The sequence below is a fragment of the Ricinus communis genome, chromosome 5 (assembly GCF_019578655.1).
Source record: "Ricinus communis isolate WT05 ecotype wild-type chromosome 5, ASM1957865v1, whole genome shotgun sequence".
Taxonomy (NCBI): domain Eukaryota; kingdom Viridiplantae; phylum Streptophyta; class Magnoliopsida; order Malpighiales; family Euphorbiaceae; genus Ricinus; species Ricinus communis.
In genome coordinates this window covers 1,468,010-1,488,764 of record NC_063260.1, presented here as the reverse complement: position 1 = coordinate 1,488,764, position 20,755 = coordinate 1,468,010, and the positions used below count along the sequence as shown (strand labels likewise).

The 20,755-nt window shown below is 34.8% G+C and overlaps 4 protein-coding genes across 5 annotated transcripts; 1 reads left to right on the top strand and 3 right to left on the bottom strand.

Moving 5' to 3' along the window:
* Positions 1-1,424: 1,424 nt before the first annotated feature.
* Positions 1,425-5,946, top strand: LOC8258930 (putative pentatricopeptide repeat-containing protein At5g08310, mitochondrial). Its single transcript, XM_002533993.4, has 2 exons — positions 1,425-4,196; positions 4,654-5,946. The coding sequence occupies exon 1, from the start codon at positions 1,509-1,511 to the stop codon at positions 4,008-4,010; it is 2,502 nt and encodes an 833-aa protein (XP_002534039.2). The 5' UTR covers positions 1,425-1,508; the 3' UTR covers positions 4,011-4,196; positions 4,654-5,946.
* Positions 5,947-6,528: 582 nt separating this feature from the next.
* On the bottom strand, positions 6,529-9,834 carry LOC8287373 (aspartyl protease family protein 1). Of its 2 annotated transcripts, none has more exons than XM_015728305.3 (10): positions 9,411-9,834; positions 9,174-9,309; positions 8,346-8,584; positions 7,984-8,208; positions 7,745-7,880; positions 7,585-7,658; positions 7,412-7,511; positions 7,268-7,325; positions 6,883-6,954; positions 6,529-6,792 (listed from the first exon to the last, which is right to left on the bottom strand). In XM_015728305.3, exons 1-10 carry the CDS (start codon positions 9,734-9,736, stop codon positions 6,578-6,580), a joined length of 1,581 nt encoding a protein of 526 aa, XP_015583791.1. In that variant the 5' UTR covers positions 9,737-9,834; the 3' UTR covers positions 6,529-6,577. The 2 variants fall into 2 exon arrangements, with proteins under 2 accessions (XP_015583791.1, XP_015583790.1); XM_015728304.3 differs by having other exon boundaries at positions 8,346-8,581; positions 9,411-9,831.
* Positions 9,835-12,899: 3,065 nt separating this feature from the next.
* On the bottom strand, positions 12,900-14,188 carry LOC8287374. Its single transcript, XM_002533995.3, has 3 exons — positions 13,693-14,188; positions 13,520-13,571; positions 12,900-13,336 (listed from the first exon to the last, which is right to left on the bottom strand). The coding sequence occupies exons 1-3, from the start codon at positions 13,998-14,000 to the stop codon at positions 13,148-13,150; spliced, it is 549 nt and encodes a 182-aa protein (XP_002534041.2). The 5' UTR covers positions 14,001-14,188; the 3' UTR covers positions 12,900-13,147.
* A 2,072-nt stretch (positions 14,189-16,260) lies between these two features.
* On the bottom strand, positions 16,261-19,199 carry LOC8287375 (CSC1-like protein At4g35870). The gene has a single exon (XM_002533996.4). The coding sequence runs from the start codon at positions 18,936-18,938 to the stop codon at positions 16,515-16,517; it is 2,424 nt and encodes an 807-aa protein (XP_002534042.2). The 5' UTR covers positions 18,939-19,199; the 3' UTR covers positions 16,261-16,514.
* Between the last annotated feature and the right edge of the window lie 1,556 nt (positions 19,200-20,755).

The window sequence follows — 20,755 nt, the reverse complement described above, 5'->3', positions numbered from 1 at the left end:
TTCTTATAAAATTAAAAAAATATATAAAATTATAATAAAATTAAAATTGAATTAGATCAATTAATAATTAATGACATTAGAATTAAAAAATTAAATTAATATTTTACATATAAAATTAAAATAAAACTAGTAATTACTTATTACTTTTAAGATTATTTTAATCAAGTCAAGAATTTTTCTCAAATTATAGATTATAAATATTTATATATTAAATTCACAGATTAACAAAATGTATTATCTTTATTAGAATTCCGCCATATCATTATTTGTCGCTGTATTTACAAAAGCATGGTTGGATTATAAACTATAAATTAAATTTATTTAAACTAAATATCCAAAATAATATAATTCTATTCTTTTCATTTACGTTGTTGGTTTGCTTTGACCATTTTTCTTTTTCTTTTTATACTTTTAAGCTTATACTTAATTTGAGTTAAGAATACCTATAATCACTTTCAAGGCAAATACCTTTTCATCTATTTCTAATATGCATATATAAATTTCAATTAAATCCTTCTCAATATATTAAATATATCATTAAACTATCTTAAATATTTAAAACTATGATATTAATAAGGTATGGTGTGAAGTTTATGATTTACTTAAAAAATATAAAATTATGGTACTTCTTAGCTAAATATTAAGCATAGTTAAAATCTAATATTTGGTTTCAAGTTTGATAATTTTTTTAAATTATTTTCAATTTAAATTATAAATAAAGTTATTATCTGAACCACTGGGTTAATCAAGTCATTGAAGATTTGAATGAGTCGCTGAGATTTTACTAGGTCAATCTCTTATTCGGTTTAATTAAAACTTAGACTAATATCACCAAATTCAATTTACTTATTGCATAATAAATTTTAATTTCAACAGATATTATCATTGCGTGATAAGAACAAGAGTGCATTATATAAATATAAATAAAAATTAGCTTTTAAGAAAATAGATGTAACATGCTCGAAACATTTTGAAATATTTCGTAACTAAAACAAAAGTGTAGATATTCAAAAGATAGTAAGATGCACATCTAGTAGTAATTTGTAAATAAAATAATAAAAGAATTAAATAGCTTAATTCATAAACATTTTAACATAAAGGAGAATTAAGAATATTCTCTAAAATGCTTAAATCTTTACTCTAATGAAATTAACAGTTTAATTATATTTTATTAAAAATTAAGCTTAACTTATCTAAAATTAAATCATTTTTCTTTGAATTAATTTAAAAAGTTATTTTTAAGAGTGTGATTTTTAGTATGAAGTTCAAATATTAAAGTGAAATTTTTTTTATTGGTTAAATCCTTTGATGCCAAATCGACCACTTTTAGTAAATTACTGAACTAATTACTAATTAGTTAGAAAGTTAAATCTGAGCTAATTGACTATTGACATTAAATTCAGGGGGCAAACTGCCATTCCAGTTGGTCTATCAAACAAAGACTTCTTCTGTTTTGAGTGAAGTCCGTAATATTTGCCGCTGAAATTTTAAAAACTGTGAGCAAATCCATGGCTCCGTCAAGAATTACGAAACAAACCGAAAATCTCTGCAAATTGTTATTATTTAAACCCATTAATCCACATTACAGAAACCTCTCAACCAATAACACAAGCATTACCCATGACTTCGTCTCCATCTTCACTAAACAGCCATTTTGCCCAGAAGACAGCCCTGAGTTAGAGAGTCTTGCTCCAATGCTAAATACCCAACTTGTCGAATCTGTGTTAAAAAATTTCAAAAGCTGGAAAAAAGCCCACACATTCTTTACTTGGGCATCAAATCAATATGGGTATAAGCATAATGTATATACGTATAATGCCATGGCCTCAATCCTATCACGTGCTCGACAGAATGCCCTAATGAGAGCTTTGGCTGTTGATATCTTGGATTCTCGTTGTTTAATGACCCCTGGTGCATTGGGTTTCTTTATTAGGTGTTTGGGTAATGTGGGTTTGGCTTATGAGGCTAACGTGTTGTTTGATCAAGTTAAAATGAAGGGCCTTTGCACTCACAATAGTTATAGCTATAATTGTTTGTTAGAGGCATTTTCTAGCTCTAATTCTAACTGTAATTCTGTTGATTTGGTTGAGGTGAGACTTAAAGAGATGCGTGATCAAGGGTTGAGTTTTAGTAAGTACACTTTGACTCCTGTATTGCAGGTTTATTGCAACGCTGGGAAGTTTGATGAAGCTTTGAATGTTTTCAATGAGATTCAAGATCATGGTTGGTTAGACGCATATGTATTCTCTATCTTGGTTTTGTCTTTTAGCAAGTGGGGTCAGGTTGATAAGTCTTTTGAGTTTATTGAAAAAATGGAAGAGCAAAACTTTAGATTGAATGAGAAGACCTTTTGCAATTTGATTCATGGATTTGTGAAGCAATCCAGAGTGGATAAGGGTGTCCAATTATTTTATAAGATGCAGAAATATGGTCTTTCTCCTGATATTTCACTTTATGACGTGCTAATTGGAGGCTTCTGCTCAAATAAAAAGCTTGATAAAGCTTTGTCTTTGTATGCAGAAATGAAGATGTTGAAAATCCAACCTGATATCGGAGTTGTTAGTAAGCTCATATCTTCGTTTCCTGAAGAAGGAAAGTTGATCGACATACTTGAGGAAACCCTTGAGGATATGAATATAGAAACTCAGACTTTGCTTTGCAATTCTGTTTTGAGTTCTCTTGTTAACAGTGGCTTGATAGATAAAGCTTGCTGTCTTCTCCGAAACATGATGGGAAACGGAGATGATGACGATGTTCAGTATAAACTTTTCCGAGATGAAAAGATTCGACCTAATACTGCTAGTTTTAGTATTGTAATTAACGGTTTGATGCAGGCTTGCAAGTTGGACCTGGCTGTTTGCCTCTTTCAAGATATGGCTGAAATTGGATGTAATCGAGATTTACTACTCTACAATAACTTAATCAATGGACTATGCAATTCTGATAGACTGGAGGAAAGTTACAAGCTTTTAAAAGAAATGGAGGAGTCGGGTTTTAAGCCAACCCAATTTACTCTCAACTCTATATTTGGGTGCCTATGCAAGAGGCAAGATGTTTCTGGAGCCCTTGATCTGGTAAAGAAGATGCGTTTATATGGCTGTGAGCCTTGGGTAAAACATTACACCTTACTAGTTAGAAAACTGTGCAAACATGGGAAGGCAGCAGAAGCTTCTATTTTTCTTACTGATATGGTGCAAGAAGGTTTTCCACCTAATATAATTGCGTATTCTGCATTATTAGGTGGTTTAATTGAAGTTCAAGAAGTAGATCAAGCTCTGAAGCTTTTTAAAGACATTAGTGCTCGCGGGCGTTGTCCTGATGTGATAGCTTACAATATATTGATGAAAGGGCTCTATGAGGCCCACAGAACTGAAGAAGCTCGGAATCTCTTCAATGAGATGGTGATGAAGGGTCTCATTCCCTCAGTTGTTACCTATAACTTGCTTATAGATGGTTGGTGCAAAAATGGTTGTATCGATGATGCTATGAATTGTCTTTGTAGCATGTCTGCAAAGGAAAGGGAACCTAATGTCTTTACATACACTACCTTAATAGATGGTTTATGTAAGGCTGGGAGACCTGATGATGCTGTAATGCTATGGAATGAAATGAGGAGAAGAGGGTGTCGTCCTAATAGAGTTGCTTTTATGGGTTTTATTCATGGTCTCTGCAAGTGTGATAAGCCTGAAGCAGCTCTGATTCATTTCCATGAGATGGAAGAGGAGGAAATGGAACCTGACACTTATGTTTATATATCATTAGTAAGTGCTTTTGTCAACATTTCAAACTTCCCTATGGCTTTTGAGATATTAAAAAAGATGGTTGATAGGAGAAATTTTCCAGATCCACTTGATAAGAATTGTATAATTATAAGAGATGCAATACTTAAGTTGTCAAAAGATGCTAGAACTTCCTCAAGTGTTAAAAGTCTTATTGCAAGTGGAAGCATTCCAACAATATATCTATCAGACAATGGGGATAAAGGTGAAGTTAGAGGGGAAATTGTGTAACTGTATACAAGTTTTAAGCTGAAGATATCATTGATCATTTCCTCGGCTTTGGCTTGCCTCTAGCTCTCAATCTTCCCCAAGTCTCCCTTTTGGTTGAAGACAACTCTTCAAAACCAATGTGATAGCAGAGGCATTGCTAAGTTCGCAAAACTGCTTAGAAAAAGATTCCTCAATTGATTGCTGCAGGTAACTTCTCCTTTCCATTTGTGCTTAGGCTCCAAATAATTATCCGTGAGCATCCTCTCACTTGCTGCATTGTGATAAACTGAGTAATGTATGTTGTTTTTTCTTTTTCTTTTTTCTATCTACCCCTTGGTTTGTGGTTGTATTTGAAACTATTCCTTTGATTCAAAATCAAGATGGAGAAAGTTGATGAAATTTTATGAAAGAAATTGTAGGAACATTTGGATTTTTAACTTTATGTGAGAGGTTTTTGCATATACTAGAAGTCTTTTAGGAAGAGATATAGTGGGCGCCTGTAAGTTCCTTCTGTTCATGGTCTTGCTGGGATCATTTGATTACTTGTACATTGGCCTGCATTGCAACTTCTGTTAATGATTTGTTAAGAGTGTTAGTCTGCTTTCTTATCTTTCTGACCTGTTGTTACTGCTATATGATTCTCTGGTTGTTCCTTTACTCACAGGTTTGCAGTTAACACAAAAATAGCGTGTGGCAAGTCATCAATCAGAGGTGTTTGTCTTCTCCAGAATGTGTCAGATCTTGTGATTGGTAGATCTGAGAAGGGAAGTGACAATTGCTATGATGGCAAAAATCTGCTACATTTGTGCTTCAGCTGCCGAATGTCCATGATATTATTTGCTTTTTCTGCCACAAATGCATCCTTCATTCCCCTAACGTGATTGCATCGTGTGTGTATTATGATATTTATATGGCATTACTAGTATGATGCCAATTATCTACCAGCCTTGTAGTTGAAATATGACTATGACATAATTGAGAGTATTTAATTTTATAAATTGCTACTGCTTTCTGAAGAAGTTGGCTGCTGAAGTTCAATATTTCATTCTGGTCAACATAGAGCTATGATTGACATCTTTAGTATTGGCTTTCACTCAATTTTCCAGTTGGTTTAGAATTTGGCTTGATTACCTACTTAACACTGGACTTTCAACTTCTTTTCTTTTCTTTTTTTCCCCAATTTTGTCCAATTCATTTATGTTTAATTTCATACAAGATGGGGTATTTTAAATTGAAGAATGATGTGAAGGAATGTGGTTATTCGAAGATTGTAAAAATTGGGTATTTGGATCCTGATAATGCTGGGAAGAAGTTGTTCCAAGATGACAAGAAGTGTAATGGAGATGATGAAGTGCATTAGAAATGGAAGTGTGCATGGTATGTTGAAGCTAAGCTCAATAAGCTAAGTTAATTATTGAGCTAATAGGTGAGAATGATATTCACAATATAAATGATGGAAGAGGTGATGAAGGAGTAGGACAAAGAGGTGATGGTGAAGATGGATTAGGAGGTGGACATGGAGAAGAAGATATTTTGAGACTTCAATTGTTCGGGGTGGCATTTTAAAGAGGAAGCATCCAATGGTCAAGAAACTAAAACTAAAGACCTTGATTATGAATCTATACAAGTGATACTATCGATGACATTGGCTGAAAGTGATTTTTCCTTAGATGATGAGGAACATCCAGAGGATAGGAGGAACCTCAAGTGGGCTTAGCTTTATGAGTGAGATTTTGATAATAATTAATGAAGCTACCAATGGTCCACCTGTAGCAAGAAGAAAAAAAAACATTTGGAACAAATAGGCAACAAAGGCTCAAGAACCATTTAAGGAAAGCTTCTAGCAGGAAGAAAGTTGAAGCTGATGCTATCCATAAAAAGGAGAAGAAACTTTGCAACAATAGTTCCATTCAACGTTGATCTTGAAATTCGATCCAGTAAATTACTAGCACTTGTTATTATAATACACACAAATAGAAATAGAAACACAAACTCAAATCTTGAAATTCGATTTGTCTCGTTAGCATCCAAAATATTCAAATTCAAAGCCCAAAAATGATCTTATTTAAACTCGACTCGATCCATCCGATTATCATTTATATATGCAAGAAAGATCCAGACCACAATCATCAAGATGTAATCTTTGGGGAGCTCAATGTCGAGCTACATTCTTGCTTTTCACTAAATTTAACCATGAATTATACCCTATATGCATATTTCCTCTATATGATGCTGATTTACATGATAAAGATTAAAGGGTTCTTTGAAACAAAAAAGTTGAGCTCAATACACCCAAACATAAGCGGATAGAAATGACAGAGTGCTGAAAAGTGATGTACAATATGGGCACTGTACCCATAGCTAGAAATATATAATACCATGATGTCTGGCTTATCTATCACCTAACCAGAAAAAGGAACGAAAGCTTATGAAACTATGCATGGTATAACTAGGTTAGAGGAAGGTGATATTTTCTTAATTAAAGGAAGGCTGTATTTTCCTAATTAAAGTTGAGGACTGTAGGGATCTGGAACTCAACTAAAGAATAACCGTGCAACTTTCCTGATAAATGAAAGACTAAGAAATGGCTATAACAAAATGTATAATGTGAAGACAAATGTGAAACAAATTACAGAACAAGTATGGCTACAGGGATAGGATGATGCTACTGAACTCTGAGACTTCTTCCTGTCCTGGTTTGTCGAATGCGGACTAGAATAATTACCTAGTCCAGCAGCAACAGCAGGAGGGACATCGGAAGCATGTGGTTCTGTTGGGAATGAGTTGTACTCCTGATCATAACCTGTAAAAGAGTCAAAAAATCTTTGTCACTTGCAAAAACCATTGTATGAAAATATGGAAGAAAAAGAATGCCTATGAAAGCAACACCTACAGTCAGTCTCTTTCCACCCCAAGACAAGCTTTTCTCGATCAAATACAACACGGTATCCAGTCATAAAATTTTCTGCATAAAAATCAAGAAATTCAATTAGTGCCTTAAATATTTACTTTCAGAAAAGAAAAAATAGAGCTCTATAATGTGGTAAAGTAAAAGGAATCTTTTTTTTATACAATGATCGTTATTTGGCCTGTAATCTTTCTCTTTGTTTATGGGAACAATTTATTAAAAGGTCAGTTAGCTTTAAGGTCTAAAACTAGATTAAGGTACAAAACTCTATTAGATATCAGTCGTTCCAATATTTGCAATTCATTTGTATTAATCATAAATTGCATCCAGGTTCTTATTCATAAAACCATATTGCACATTGAAAACTTACGTCCAATGATATTGAGTTCTGTACTTTTGACAATAGCCAAGCAATAAACAAGTTCATTCTGCAATTCATGAACCAAAAAGTGTTTAATATTATTTTCAACATAAACAACATAGATAATTCTGACAAGAAGACATAGAATTTTACCTGAGTGGTGATGACAATTATTGGATCAAAGACAGTAAAATGGCCTCTTCCTTTCATGGTTAAGCTCATGCTAGGTATCAAACTTGAATTTGCACCGGGACTGCCCATAATCAAAGAGATAAGACAATCATAGAGGAGGACGAAAAATAACAAACAAGACTTCATTATATAACCTCATATCATAACAATATTCAAAGGGGATCCTGGGATCAGGTGGGCGCCTCTTGTCTTGTGCCTGTGCATGGAACTGCAAAGGAACTTGAAAACTTTAACTCATGCATTTGATACTCAATAGATAAGGGATAAGTGAATTGATCTTCAACATTTGCTTACATTCTCTGAAACCATTGCGTAAATTGGATTGATTAAGTATGTAAACGATGTTCCAGAATCAAAAAGAGCTGTGAAATCTACGTCAACTAAAGTTGTCCCTACTCGAACTTGAGTGACAGAAATGTTATAGCTTGGGCTGCAAAGTATTTCATGCATAAGATCTAGAATAACTAACTAAAAGCTTAGATCAAACACAAAAGATAAGATGATTCCCATCATAATGAAAAATTACCACTTACTGTGATGGATTTGAATTGAAGGGGGTCTCCTCCTGGTCAGGACTGCCCTTGTCCCCAAAACTGATCCTTCCAACTCCATCATGTCCAAAACACATGGAGAAAGAATCAGCTGTTAAACCTTCCCTAGATAAAATGCTAGGGACTGAAATCTGATCCATGCCAAGCCCAAATAAACCATTAGGAGCTGCAGTGTTCAGAAATGAACCACTCTGAACCTGTCCACAACTGCACAATTCGTATGACATGTTACCTCAACATCAACCCAATCATGGTAATAATAAACCAAAGCTGTAATCAGGTAAATTCATCATTGTTCAAATCCATTATTAAGTTAAAAAAATTAAATGCAATAAAATTCATACCCAAATGTGACATATGCTTTAATAGATTCTTGATTACTATCTTCAGATGTTAAGTGTAGAACATCCTCTACCAAAATCCCAGATGTAGACGTTTGAGCCGAGACATAAGAAACCATGTAAGGACAACTACTGAATGTTCCAAGGCAGCGATTACGGTGTGCACACAAATTGTTGTTGCAAGTAACCTTTTTGCTTGTTGATGACTGTTTTGGGTCGTATATGCTAAGCTCAAAGTCCTGCTAAGCAAATAACAGACAGCAGGAAACCAATCATGAGCTCAAATAGCATTCTAGGTAGAGCAACAAGACAAACCAAGCCAAACTAGAAGTCCATTGTCATTATGTCTTTTCCACAAAAGGCATACAAAATAAAGATAGGGAGAATTGCAATGTGCCTTCAATATCATTTATGGACATAAAATTTCATACATTTGCAACTTTTGCAATTGTTAAGAGCTATAATTTAATGCTTCATTAATGGAATCACCTCAAGTTACAGATTTTGATGTCTAGAATGAGCAATTAACCACATAGGTTTACAAATTTGAGGACCATATCATATATGAACCAGGCTTTAACAAAGGGCCATGAGTCCCAAACACCAATTCCTTTTACAAATAAAAATGAAAAGATATCAGATCAAGGACACTATAACCAGGATAAAACCAAAGAATTTTAGTCACAATAGGTTCTAACTAAGAAACATCTGTCCGTATCTTAGCATCTACTGCAGTGAAAGATATGATAATCATAAATACATAAGTAACGTAGTTCAGAATTTCTTTTTTTTTTTTTTTAAAAAAAAAGAAAATAAGAAGGGAAAACATACTGAAGCATAAGCAACGCCCTGAGTAGGAGCACATTTGCTGCAATCACAAGGCACCCAAAACAGATCACTCCCTGTATCAAGTGCCACCATAAACTTCATTCCTGGAGTCCCTAACTCCACCGTGGTGTAATGCAAACTACACCCAAAATTATAACAAAGCAAAATACCAGTTCAAAACAAAAGAAAAATGGAATAGAAAATCAAGAAAAACCCAATTCAAAAAATCAAGAAACATACAATCCCAAAGAACTGATTCTAAAAGTAGAGTTGCCATCAGAGAAAGCAAGGGGTGCTTCTACATTGTATAGTTTGCGGCCTCGAAGCATCTGATCACGGTGAGCCAACTCAGCATAGTACTCAAAACTTCCCTTAGAGGGAAAGTTTCTTGATGTTGTAGAATCAGACAAGTCCTTGAGCATGTCAGAGAAGCGATGGTGCATCTTGAACGTAAAGATGCGACCTTTACAATTTTGAGGGAAAACCCAAACTGAAAGAAGCAAGGAAAAGACTAAAAATTTCAAGAAAGAAAACATGATTGTGATTAACCCTAGAAAGATGTGCATTGCAAAGGGAAATGCATGATTCTTGTTCAATTATTAAACCCTAGATCTTGATTTCAGTTCTTTGTTGAAGTAAAAAGAATCAGTGAAACTGGAGAAGTGAGAGAAAGAAGAGGGCATGTGGAAACGAGGGTCCCACTTCTTTTTGTTAATTTGGCCTTTTGTGACAGTTAGGGTAGTTGGAAAAAGGGCGGGTTTTTGAATTCTTTACTTTTTCTGACAGTTTAGATGAATTGCGCCATAACTTTTAGGGAAAGTACAAAAAGATACCCTTTAATTATCTGTATTTTCATTTAAGGATATGGGATTATTTTGGGCATATAATGAATACATTCCCAACGAATTAAATGATTTTTTTTTTATATTAAATTTCTATTGTGGAGTTATTTTTTAAATGATTTATCAAACTCACTACTAGAATATTCAAAAAAAATTATAAATTTATTTATTTTCTTTCTTATAAAATTAAAAATATATTTATACTCTGTGAATTTAATATAACTAATTATATGATAAATTACTTAATTAATAGAATTTTAAAGATATTAACTGAGAGAATATGAAAAGAAAAATAATATGAAACTTAGCAATAAAAAAACTACATACCTTTAAGTAACCACTTCATATATATATATATATATATATATATTCCTTAACTATTAATATGAGATTCAAAATCTTTATCACTTTAGACTATGTTTGGTTTGAACGATGAAGAAGAGGAAGAGTGAGAAAATGGAATACAATTAAATCCATCTACTTGTTTGGTTGAAAATGAGAGGTAACATAGTGGTTTAGTCTTGCTTTCTTTGGAAGGAAAGAAATAGAGAGGAGAATGGAAGATATAATAATATTATAAAAAGTAGTAAAATGTAAATAAAGAATTGAGTTAAATATTTCAGAAAAAGATAATTTCAAAGAGGTTTTATTCTTTCTAAATCCTCTCCATTTTGGAGGGAAAGTAATTGTCCCTATCAATTTAGGATGGATTAGTTCACTGTTCTTCTATTATCCTTCCAACAAACAAAGGAAACAAGACTTTGTTGCATCCTTTTCCTCTATTTCCATCCTTCCATTTTCCTTTCCAGTCAAACATACTTTTAGTATAGGGATGGCAATGAGGCAGGGGATGGATGAGTAGCCATTTTTTATCCTCTTCCTTTTTCTGGTTTTATAAATGAAAATATGGATTGATCAGCAGGAGAATTTTGTATATGAGGTGGTAGCACCTGCATTTCTGACCATTCTCCATTCTTAATCAGTATTAGTGATACTATTGGGAGTTCTAAGGTTTGTTTTCAATTTTATAATATTTGGTGTGAGGATTCCTACCTTCTATAAGATTGTAGAGCAGGTTTAGGCCACACCAATTCAGGGTTTTGCTATGTATAAAATATACCCAAAGCTTAGATTGTTAAGGAAAGAGCTATGAAACTTGAATAATGAGGCTCTTAACAATATCTCTTAGCAGGTTAAGAAAGCCAAAGCATATCTTGGTTAAGTGCAGATTGACCTTGTTCAAGACCCTTTTAATGTTCATTTGCAGAATGAAGATAGGGCTTGTTATATCCATTTAAGGAAACTAATTGGTTAGGAAGAGAGTTTTATAAGGCAAAGATTGAGAGTCCAATTGGATTATCAGAATACAGAGTAGTTTCATGGAATGTTAAAGCAAAGGAAGGTTACAAATGGTGTTTCTATAATTGGTAAGAGTGATGATAGTGAGTGCAGTGATGCAGAAGAGATTAATCAGGGAACACTTGATTACTATCAGAACTTCTTGGGATCTAGGAGTCTAAGAAGTTATTATACTGATTAAACTATTTTTCTTGACTATAAAGCTATTTTGACTTCTAAAGTTTCTAAGCAGGATGCTATTTTGCTCTTTGTGTTTATGCATGGATTATTTGACCAGGATTTTCAGTAAATATACTGCTTAGAAACTTAAATATTATTAAGGTTGTGGCAGCATGAAGTTAAGTGACCTCAGTAGTTTTAATCATGATTTGTTTGTCTTTTGTAGTGGAGATATCAATCTGCTAGGATCATCAAGCAAGTGCTATGCCATTTTCGTGATGTTTCAGGTCTACCAAATCCTAATAAGATCTTTTCCTGTCTAATGGTATTGCTGGGAACCATAACTAGCAGAAGCTTGAAAATTCTACAATTTCAGGAAGGTAGGCTTCCACTTAAGTATTTGGGCATGCATTTGATTTCCTCTAGGCTCTTTATAAATCACTACTGGGAGTGGGTTAGGAAAATTGCAACTAGAACTGAAAGTTATTCTTTGGCAGGGTAGCTCCTCTAGTAGGCAGGGTCTAATGGTATCTTGGGAGAATATTTATAAGATAAAATCTGCAAATGGCGTAGGAATCAGGCCTAGCTCTTATGAAGCATGTTTGGGTTAAATGGGCGACTGTTAATAAACTGAAGCATCTTAGTTATCAGTAAGCATGAAGATTCTAGTTGGAGTTGCAGACAATTTTTTAATATCTCAGACTATTATTTGAGTATGAAACAGGGAATACGGTGAAACTTTCTTTTTGGTATGCCTCCTGGGCTCAGGGTATGGCTTTAACTGACAGGTTTCCTATTGTTCAAATATCAGACTCTGATGTAAAGCAGAGTGATAAATTTAGAGGAGGGTATGGAGAAATGGCTATTTTCTAAGAGACTTCCTGATATGCTACTGATGATAGGACCTTGCAAATCTGGAAATATGTTAGGAATAACTTTGCTATTAATGGAAATAAAGATGAGTGAAAAATAACTTGCATGTTTCATGTAATTGCAGTATGCCCTATCTGTCTTAAATACTATACATAGTAGTGAACCTGTGCATCCATAACTGAAACCTATTAACATTTCAAATATCTGAAAGTTACTGAAAAATGAAATACCTGACATTGGCCTTGCCAAATAATATATAGATTAGTTTATAATGTAAATGGAAAATATAATATTAAGATATATTGAAATATAAAAAAAGATAAATTATAGTATAGACATAAAAAGAGCAGAAAAAATCCAAAAAGAAAAAATCACTGATGATGATACTATAGGCAAGTATAAAATATTTATAAAATAATTAACTAGTTTGTCAATAAAGTTACTTATCTAGAACTGTTGATTTTATCCTAAAAGTAAGATGACAGCTCTAACCAAATAATAGAAATTCTTTTTTTGCTCAAATTGCTTTAGCCTTATGATCAGACATTATGTACAAAGATAAATGAGTCTGACCATCTTATGATACTTACAGAAAGAGACCCACAATGCATAATTGTGAGAAAAGGGAGAGAAATATAACATGATTAAACTAAATTAATCAACACTACAACAACATTGCCCGCAAAAATAAAAATGGTACTTCTTCTGGTACAAGAAATCCCATTTCAAGGTCGAAACTAAAGCTCATGCAGGAGAGGCAGAGGTGAAGCCAAACTTATCAGAAAGCTTGGTTCGTGTAAATGGCGAAAGAAGCTCCATTTGATGGATAAACTGCACGTCATGAATCAATGGATTATCTGTCCTGCCTGGAGGAGATCCTGAATAATTAGATGGTGAGCATCCAGTGCATATGGATTCTGAACCATCAGGTCTCTGCAAAATTTACGTGAACATCAATGCCAAAGACCTTAGTCAGGAGTAATGATATCAATTTATGTGTTCCACCCAAATTTTTTCAAGATTACCAAGCATCTGACATTGTCTCAATATAGTATTTGAACTAGCAACCAAGTATTGATGCTACTTGGCTGCAATATTATGGAAAGAAGAACGAACCTTATCAGATATCAGGTTCAGAATTCCATTTCTTCCATCAGAAGTTGGTTGGCTGGTTGTGAGAAACAACAAATATATAATTAAGGGTGGTAATAGACACGTCAGAAAAAAGAACTAAACCTGAGAAATTACTAATTAATGTATTGTATCTATAGCAGCAACATCCAAATTACCTGTGGTTGCTACATCTAAGGGGCTTGAGAAATTCAGGTACAGTAGGTCCGACCCGGCGAGGTTTCGGGCAAAGGGGTTGGTTATTGCCTCCAAAACAAAGCTTAGCTGTCTCAGAACCTGAATCAACGAGGTTACTCTTAACTGGTAGATGATGCATCCTTGTCTTTTTTTGTTTTTCTCCTGCAGCCTTCCTCTTTGCAGTATGAAGAAGGACAAAAAATACGAAGTCACAAGCAAAAAGGGAGAAGTAGTGACTAACTTTCTTGTGACTTATAATTCCACTCTTATCATCTCTTTTAGCTCTCATTCAAAAAGGTAATAAATAGGAGCTGCCCACTGCCACACAATTACAAAAGAGAGAGAGAGAGTTGGAAATGAGGATTTTAGTTGTGAGTAGAGCCACATTGTGTTATGCAGATTGTTGAAGTGAAGGAGACGAAGAGCCCATTTGCTTGGTTAAGAATAAATGTAGGAAGAGAGATTTGGCTTAGTTGGGTTATTATCTCCTAATTTTCCTCAATTTCTCATGTTGCCTACGTTTCATTTGGTCCAAGTGTTATTATTCCATAATCATGCTTTTGTTTTTGTTTCTGTTCACTTTATATGCATTTTCAACGTTTTCTTAATTGTAAGTACAGCTTTCTTCTCCCTTTACATTCTTTATTGCACCACTTCAACTGTTTTTCTTTTTCAGGTAACAATCTTGAGATGTCTCCATGCAAAAATGGCATGAGCCTTCACATTTTCGCCTCATGGAGAAGACCATGTTTTTACTTTTTGTTGCTTTAAGCACATGCATTTTACTTTGGACATGGCCTATCCACCAAATTAGACTATAGTCAAATCAATATTCCTATAAAAATTCTACAATGTGCTATATATATATATATATAGTTAATATAAAGCGTGTCAATATATTTAAAATTAATTTACAGCGTTTCAGATAGAACATTTACAAATGATAAAATACTACCTAATGCCTAAAATTCAAACTCAAAATCTTAATTAATCTAATTGGTATATGTTTTTATTAAAAGGTAACATCTATATTCAGAAATAATTTCCAATTTTCAATTAATTACACCACCATTGTAGCCATAAAGATTACAGACACAAAATTAGCTTAAGGTAAAGCAGATTCATTTCAAGCACATTTATCTTTTCTTATAGTTGCCTATTTTCTGTCTTAATCTCTGCCAACTCTTCTTTCTGCTTTGTCAATCTCTTCTTCAGCTCCTCAAGTAGACCATATGAACTATACCACGACTTTGAAAGTGTTGGCTGCTCAGCTACAGGTGTTTCAGATACACACCAACCAACCCAATATCCATATTTGTATTCCCTAAGATAGTAGTGGAGTCAGTTTTAGCTTAATCAGTCTCAGAATTCCAACTCCAGCCTTCTTCCACAACCACAATTGGTACTCCTGTATCTTCCTTCCATTGTGTCACTGATTCCACTTGAAGTAGAAATCTTCTCCTCTTTTCTGTAAATCCTTAAACCCTCACACTAAACCAAGGAAAAAAGGCCTAACTAATTCAAACTATAATTGAGATGAATAACAAACAACCAAATTTCAAGGAGAATCGAAAAAGAACGAGAGGGTCTAACTAGAAACCAAAGAGCAAGAAAACCCTAAAATAATGTCAAAGAAGAAGACGCTGGTTAGAATAGAGGTGTGGATATTGACCTTTAATTTATTTATTTTCCTTTCTTGCAAGGTCAGTTTAGAATTTCTTTTAAGAAATAACTACATCGACTGTTACTAACCTTTTTAACAAACGGAATATTATGTGTGATTACCTGTTTCTTGTAGCAATTGATACTTCCATTAACTTTTCTTGGAAAGCTATAGTGGAATAAGGTGCGGTAGCCTTGCCCAATTTCAGACCTTCAAATGAAATGGTGGTGGCTACATTTATTTGCGCTCATAAGGAAGATTAGCACTATGTTAAAAGTACTCTACTAAAATTTTCTTCAAAACATTGTAATAGTGTAAAATATTTTGTTCAATCAAAGCATATGGATCGTTATTAATTGTAACATCTGATTTTGGTTTTGCAGAGAAAGTTGATATTGAACTATGCCCACAAGTATAGGGGTGGGGCTGTGGAGGCCTTATGAAAGCGAAATAAGGTAAGACAAAATGTTCTTGTTTTCTGGAAAACAGTACTGAATCAGTTTGCTTCATGGACCGCCCATGGTTTTAGAGTGTTTGATCTCATGATAAGCGTACTCCTTTATATTGCAGACTGTTGCATGTACAGATTTACATTAAAGAAAGCTACAGATAGCCAGAATGCCACAAGCTTAAAACAGATACTATAAATTCAGTTTTGACATATCCGATTAAAGCAAACGAAAAAAAAATCATGGACATCAATGAATCAATCCTATCAATCCATATATTTATTCATCAACAGGCACCAACGAGAACAAACAGCAAAATAAGTACATGCACAAACAACATACATTCACCTGTTCTATTTTCAAAACATGCTAAGCTTCTTTAAGTTGAAACTGAGTGTGTGAATAAGCAATTCATTGGGCATATCAGCAAGGAACTGTGAAACAAGCACATTTAGCTTAATGAAGTATAAAAGAAGTTAAGTCTTCTGGTATGTACACATTGTAGTAACAAGTTGAAAGATGTTAGAAAACATTAAGGGAATATGGAAAAACAACACAAGTCATACGCATACATATGGAAACAACTGATGTGAGTACCAGATAAGACTTTTCACTCTAAGAGCAACCGTCAGAAGACCGCATAAACTAGCAATTGACAAATTAACTAATTAACAAAAAGTGTTAAGATCCATCATGAATTATATGTATCCCATTCAAACCTGGGTTGTGAGAAAATCTCATAATCAGTGGGCCCATCTACAATACTATCAATGGTTTGGACACCTTCCAAAAGAGCTGGTAGAAAACCATCATTATCAGAAGGCAATAATTTGTACATTACTAATAATCCAAGTGTAAAAATGGCTTGCAACTTCGTGGAGTCTCCTTGGACCGAAAAGAACAAAAGCATTGAGAGGAGGAACAAATCAACACAGAACCGCATAATACACAATACAGTGTCCATCAACCTCCCGTCGTTGCCAGCAGGAAACCCCCGGACTCTATATACGAACAGAAAGTTGTACTTATCTACCACATACCTATACCCAAAATAAACTGCACCAACGGGAACCACAAGTGGAGCAAATGATGAATATATCAAGGTCAAGGCAAATATCGTCAAGTTAAATGCATAATATTGTGCAAAATCAAATTTCTGTTTAGGGATGGGAGAGGTTCTGCTGATTGGATATTCAGAGAGATCTTGTCCCTCTGGTTGAAATCCATTTGTTCTGGGAGAGTCAAAAAGACTATCATGCATCAGCGGTCTCTGGAGATTCTCTATGGTCTGATTTTCCAAGGGGTAATCTTCACTTTGCTCTGGAACTAGCTGAAGCATGTCATTCTTCCGAAATTTCTGAATCTTCTTCTTTATCCAAGGCATTGGAGCCAATAGATCAAAAGATATCCCCAAGAAGGTGCTTGTGATTAGAAATGCAAGAGAAGAGAGACAAGATCTTGACAGAAATGATGCACTCATGTATTGCTCAATTCTCTTGCAATCTTCTCCATCCAAGTAACACCTACCCATTTTCAAGATTGCACTTTCTAAAGAAGACTCAACGAGAGCTCTCAACAGAATAAGGTTTACAAGGAAGAAGCAAACCATCTTCAGAAGGGCAGCTCTGTGCTCCCCAGACATAGTCAGATGCCGTTCGAACTTGGAAAGATACGAAAGAGCTGAAGGGACTACTATATACATGCTCACAAATATAATAACATTGGGCAGGAACTGGAAGATCAGGGATGCAAACCAGCTGGAACTTTGCACCCAAGCCAACCATGATTGGGCATTATCCATGGCTTCTGCACTAATAATCCGGCCAGCACTTGTCAAGGCACTTATGACTGCAAGAGGAGAACTAAAGAATAAAAGCATCAAAAGCAAGCAGGTATTCACGAACAATCTCCGCAGCCTCAGAGACAACTTTGTCGATCCCAGATGGTTCCAGTAAATATCTGTTGCCAGTGGAGCTCTTTCAACTTTCCATTGGTTCCTCTGCAACCGCAACTCCATAATAGAGAAGAATTTACCAAATCGCCTCTTTCTTTCATTCCGAAAATCCTGAACAGCTTTATTAGCTGTATAAACATCTTTGAATATCACAAATGCAACTCCTGCACTTGGTGCAAGACCTTCTTTATATGCTGCCAAATCAGTCTCTAACTCAGCTCTTACTTCTTGTAATTTCCTCAACTTCTCTTCATCTGTGTAACCCAATCTATCCATCATCTGATCCCACAAGTACTTCACTCTTTTCCACAAATAAACCATTAATCCTCGTAACCTCTCCACAAAACTCTCTCCAACAATTTCATCATTTTCTTCAGGTAGAAGTCTAGAATCCATTCTAGCAACCAACCATGTAATCTCATCTCTAATCCGAACCAACTCAGTAGCTAAATCATCCAATGTACACAAATCCATGGGCACAATAACCTTAAAAACCTTACCGGGATATCTATGCTGAAAATACTCGCGCAGAACACTTCTATCATCACCCAAGCTCTTAGGTAGTCCTTGAACGATGATAGTAAAAATTGCAGTAGAATCAGCATTTGGGTCACTTAAATTCCCATTGCCATCTCTAAATCTAGTAATTTTCAACCTCTCTTCAATAACGGACATACCAAAATGAACTAAAACAACAACAATAACAACAAAAACAAAATGAACCCACAGAAAGGCTGAACCTTTTTCAATATGATTAATGGTAGTTTTCGAAAACTGATCATCAAGAACGGCAGTACCAGCATAAAGATTCAAAGGAAGAACAAAACAAATTGATAAAACAGCAATACCCAATAAAACAGCAAAACTGCCACCTTCAATTATTAGAAACTGAGCTGCATCAGCTCCACAGTGGCGAGCGATTTCTCTCCCAGTAGCGTGCCACACAGCAAGAAGCTTAGAAATAAGAGCAGATGGGCCTGGGATTCTTCGATGGTCACTGCGAAGCTTGACGAAGATGAAAATGAAGATACAGAAGAGTAAACCGATCGTCGAAATGTTGAGTAGATACTGTATGTTACCATACCAGGAATTGGGTATGTCCGAATCGGAGTCGCCAGAGGAGGAAGGAGAAATTGGAGAGATTAAAAATGATGGGTCCATTGATTTTGGTTTTCTTTTCTAATTTCTTTTAGGGTTTTATGAAAAAATTAATATATGGGTTTGGCTTTCTTTCATGAGTTGATTTAGATTTGTGAACAAAGGAGTGAAAGAGGGAGAGGGCTTTTGTAGATTCTTCTTCTTCTTCTGTTTCTTCTCCTTTTCTTTTATTGTTTCAGAGAGGGAGAGAGAGGAGTCTTTGTTTTGGGCTGCTGGGAGAAACGAAGCCAACATGACCGCTCCCTGCCAAACGACAATAACTGAGTTTGTTTTGGGCCTGTTTTGATGGTCGTTGAATGTTAAAAGAAAATTAGGATCCGATTTTTCTTTTATTTAATAGATTAACCTTTTTCAAAATTATTTTTTGTCAGATTTATTTTTAGAAAATATTTTTTTTGAAGAAGGTTTTAAGAATTCGATTTCCTTATCAAATAAAAATAACTTTTAAAATTTTAAAAAAAATTTAAAACTACTCTATCCGTAGTGAAGAAAGAGGACCATCTTCTAATCCTCTCATTGCCATCAACCCAACCCTAGTTGAAAGACATAGCAAAGGCACTACGATCTAAAAAAGAAGGTCCTACCACTCTATCGAAGGGGCAATCCGTCAGGTTAGCCTCGCTTTCCACACGGGCTAACAGAAAGGGATGGGAATTGGAAGTGGTGCATATTGTGGTTGTTTCGGTACTTCTTGTACTATCACTTATTCACTGAATAAATATAATGAGTAAAAATTCAAAAAAAGATTTGTCCTTTGATCAAACATAGAAAAAGATGAGGAAAAATCTTTCAATTTATACCTTCTAATTCTTTGAAATTTTTTAAAATCCGGTCACGGGATCTAAATATTAAGTATGAATCATAGTTCTAATACTTCATAATCTATTTCATATATTATGTGCTCCAGGAAGTTAGATTACTTCTCTTAGGAACTTTATAGTAGGAATGAATGTGGTGATGGGAAAGGAAGAGACCATGAAAGCATGAATGAACGGTCGAATCTATAAAAGAGACAAATAAGCAAGACGAATCTTTTTCTCTTTCTATACTACTTAATTACGAAATCAGGACTTAAGTACATAAAAGCAGGCAATGACCTTTAGTAAGAAAAAATAAAAATAAAAATTATTCATAAAAGCACTTTTTCTCCCCTACTGTGGTTAGTCTGCTTTGCTGCTCTTCAAGAGTAGAAGTAGGGTCTGTTCTTCCCCCTCATCTAGATGTTCAAATCGGGATTTCAAAAACCAACAGCCATATAAACTTGAACCCTCATCCCACTACCGAAGCTTTTAATGCTGTTAGAAAGCGTTCAACCGGTCAATCTACTAAATCAACAGAGTCGACTAGATCGAGATCATAATCTGAATCATCGAGATCTTTATCCTTATCACGGTAAAGAAAAAAATTTACTACCCATGAAGGTCATACCCAACCTGCACAAGCTTGGATGCCCCTCCTCTCAACAAGTTGCTAGTCGAGATCGTGGAACTATTGCTCGAGAAGTAAGTTGGTCCTTGTTTGGTCATAAGGATAATCGTCCTTATTAGGTCAAGGGCGGCCAGTCCAAGGGTTACCCGCGATTAGTAATGGCATAACCAGAAAAGGGGTAGGGGAGACAAAGTTACGCGCTGGGTAGCGCATCTGTTTCGAGTATAGAGGCGACGAGGGGTGCTAACCCGGCCACCCAACCCAGCAGATCAGGGAAGGAGGGATCTTTGAAGTAGACGGTGGTTGATATAGTAATCCTTGATCATAATTTCCAATATAAGTAGCGTGTTCAATATTAAATTTGTGATTGGTAGTAAAACAGCGATTCCCGG

What these genes read in the sequence shown, in the direction of transcription:
- LOC8258930 (XM_002533993.4), top strand. Translation starts at nt 1,509, where the DNA reads ATGGCTCCGTCAAGAATTACGAAACAAACCGAAAATCTCTGCAAATTG.
- LOC8287373 (XM_015728305.3), bottom strand. Translation starts at nt 9,736, where the DNA reads ATGCACATCTTTCTAGGGTTAATCACAATCATGTTTTCTTTCTTGAAA. An exon ending in TTCAATTCAAATCCATCACA is followed by an intron (nt 7,881 to 7,983) that starts GTAAGTGGTAAT and finishes AATACTTTGCAG; the next exon opens with CCCAAGCTATAACATTTCTG. An exon ending in TAATTGTCATCACCACTCAG is followed by an intron (nt 7,326 to 7,411) that starts GTAAAATTCTAT and finishes CATGAATTGCAG; the next exon opens with AATGAACTTGTTTATTGCTT.
- LOC8287374 (XM_002533995.3), bottom strand. Translation starts at nt 14,000, where the DNA reads ATGAGAGCTAAAAGAGATGATAAGAGTGGAATTATAAGTCACAAGAAA. An exon ending in CTTAGATGTAGCAACCACAG is followed by an intron (nt 13,572 to 13,692) that starts GTAATTTGGATG and finishes TCTCACAACCAG; the next exon opens with CCAACCAACTTCTGATGGAA. An exon ending in TGAACCTGATATCTGATAAG is followed by an intron (nt 13,337 to 13,519) that starts GTTCGTTCTTCT and finishes TAAATTTTGCAG; the next exon opens with AGACCTGATGGTTCAGAATC.
- LOC8287375 (XM_002533996.4), bottom strand. Translation starts at nt 18,938, where the DNA reads ATGGACCCATCATTTTTAATCTCTCCAATTTCTCCTTCCTCCTCTGGC.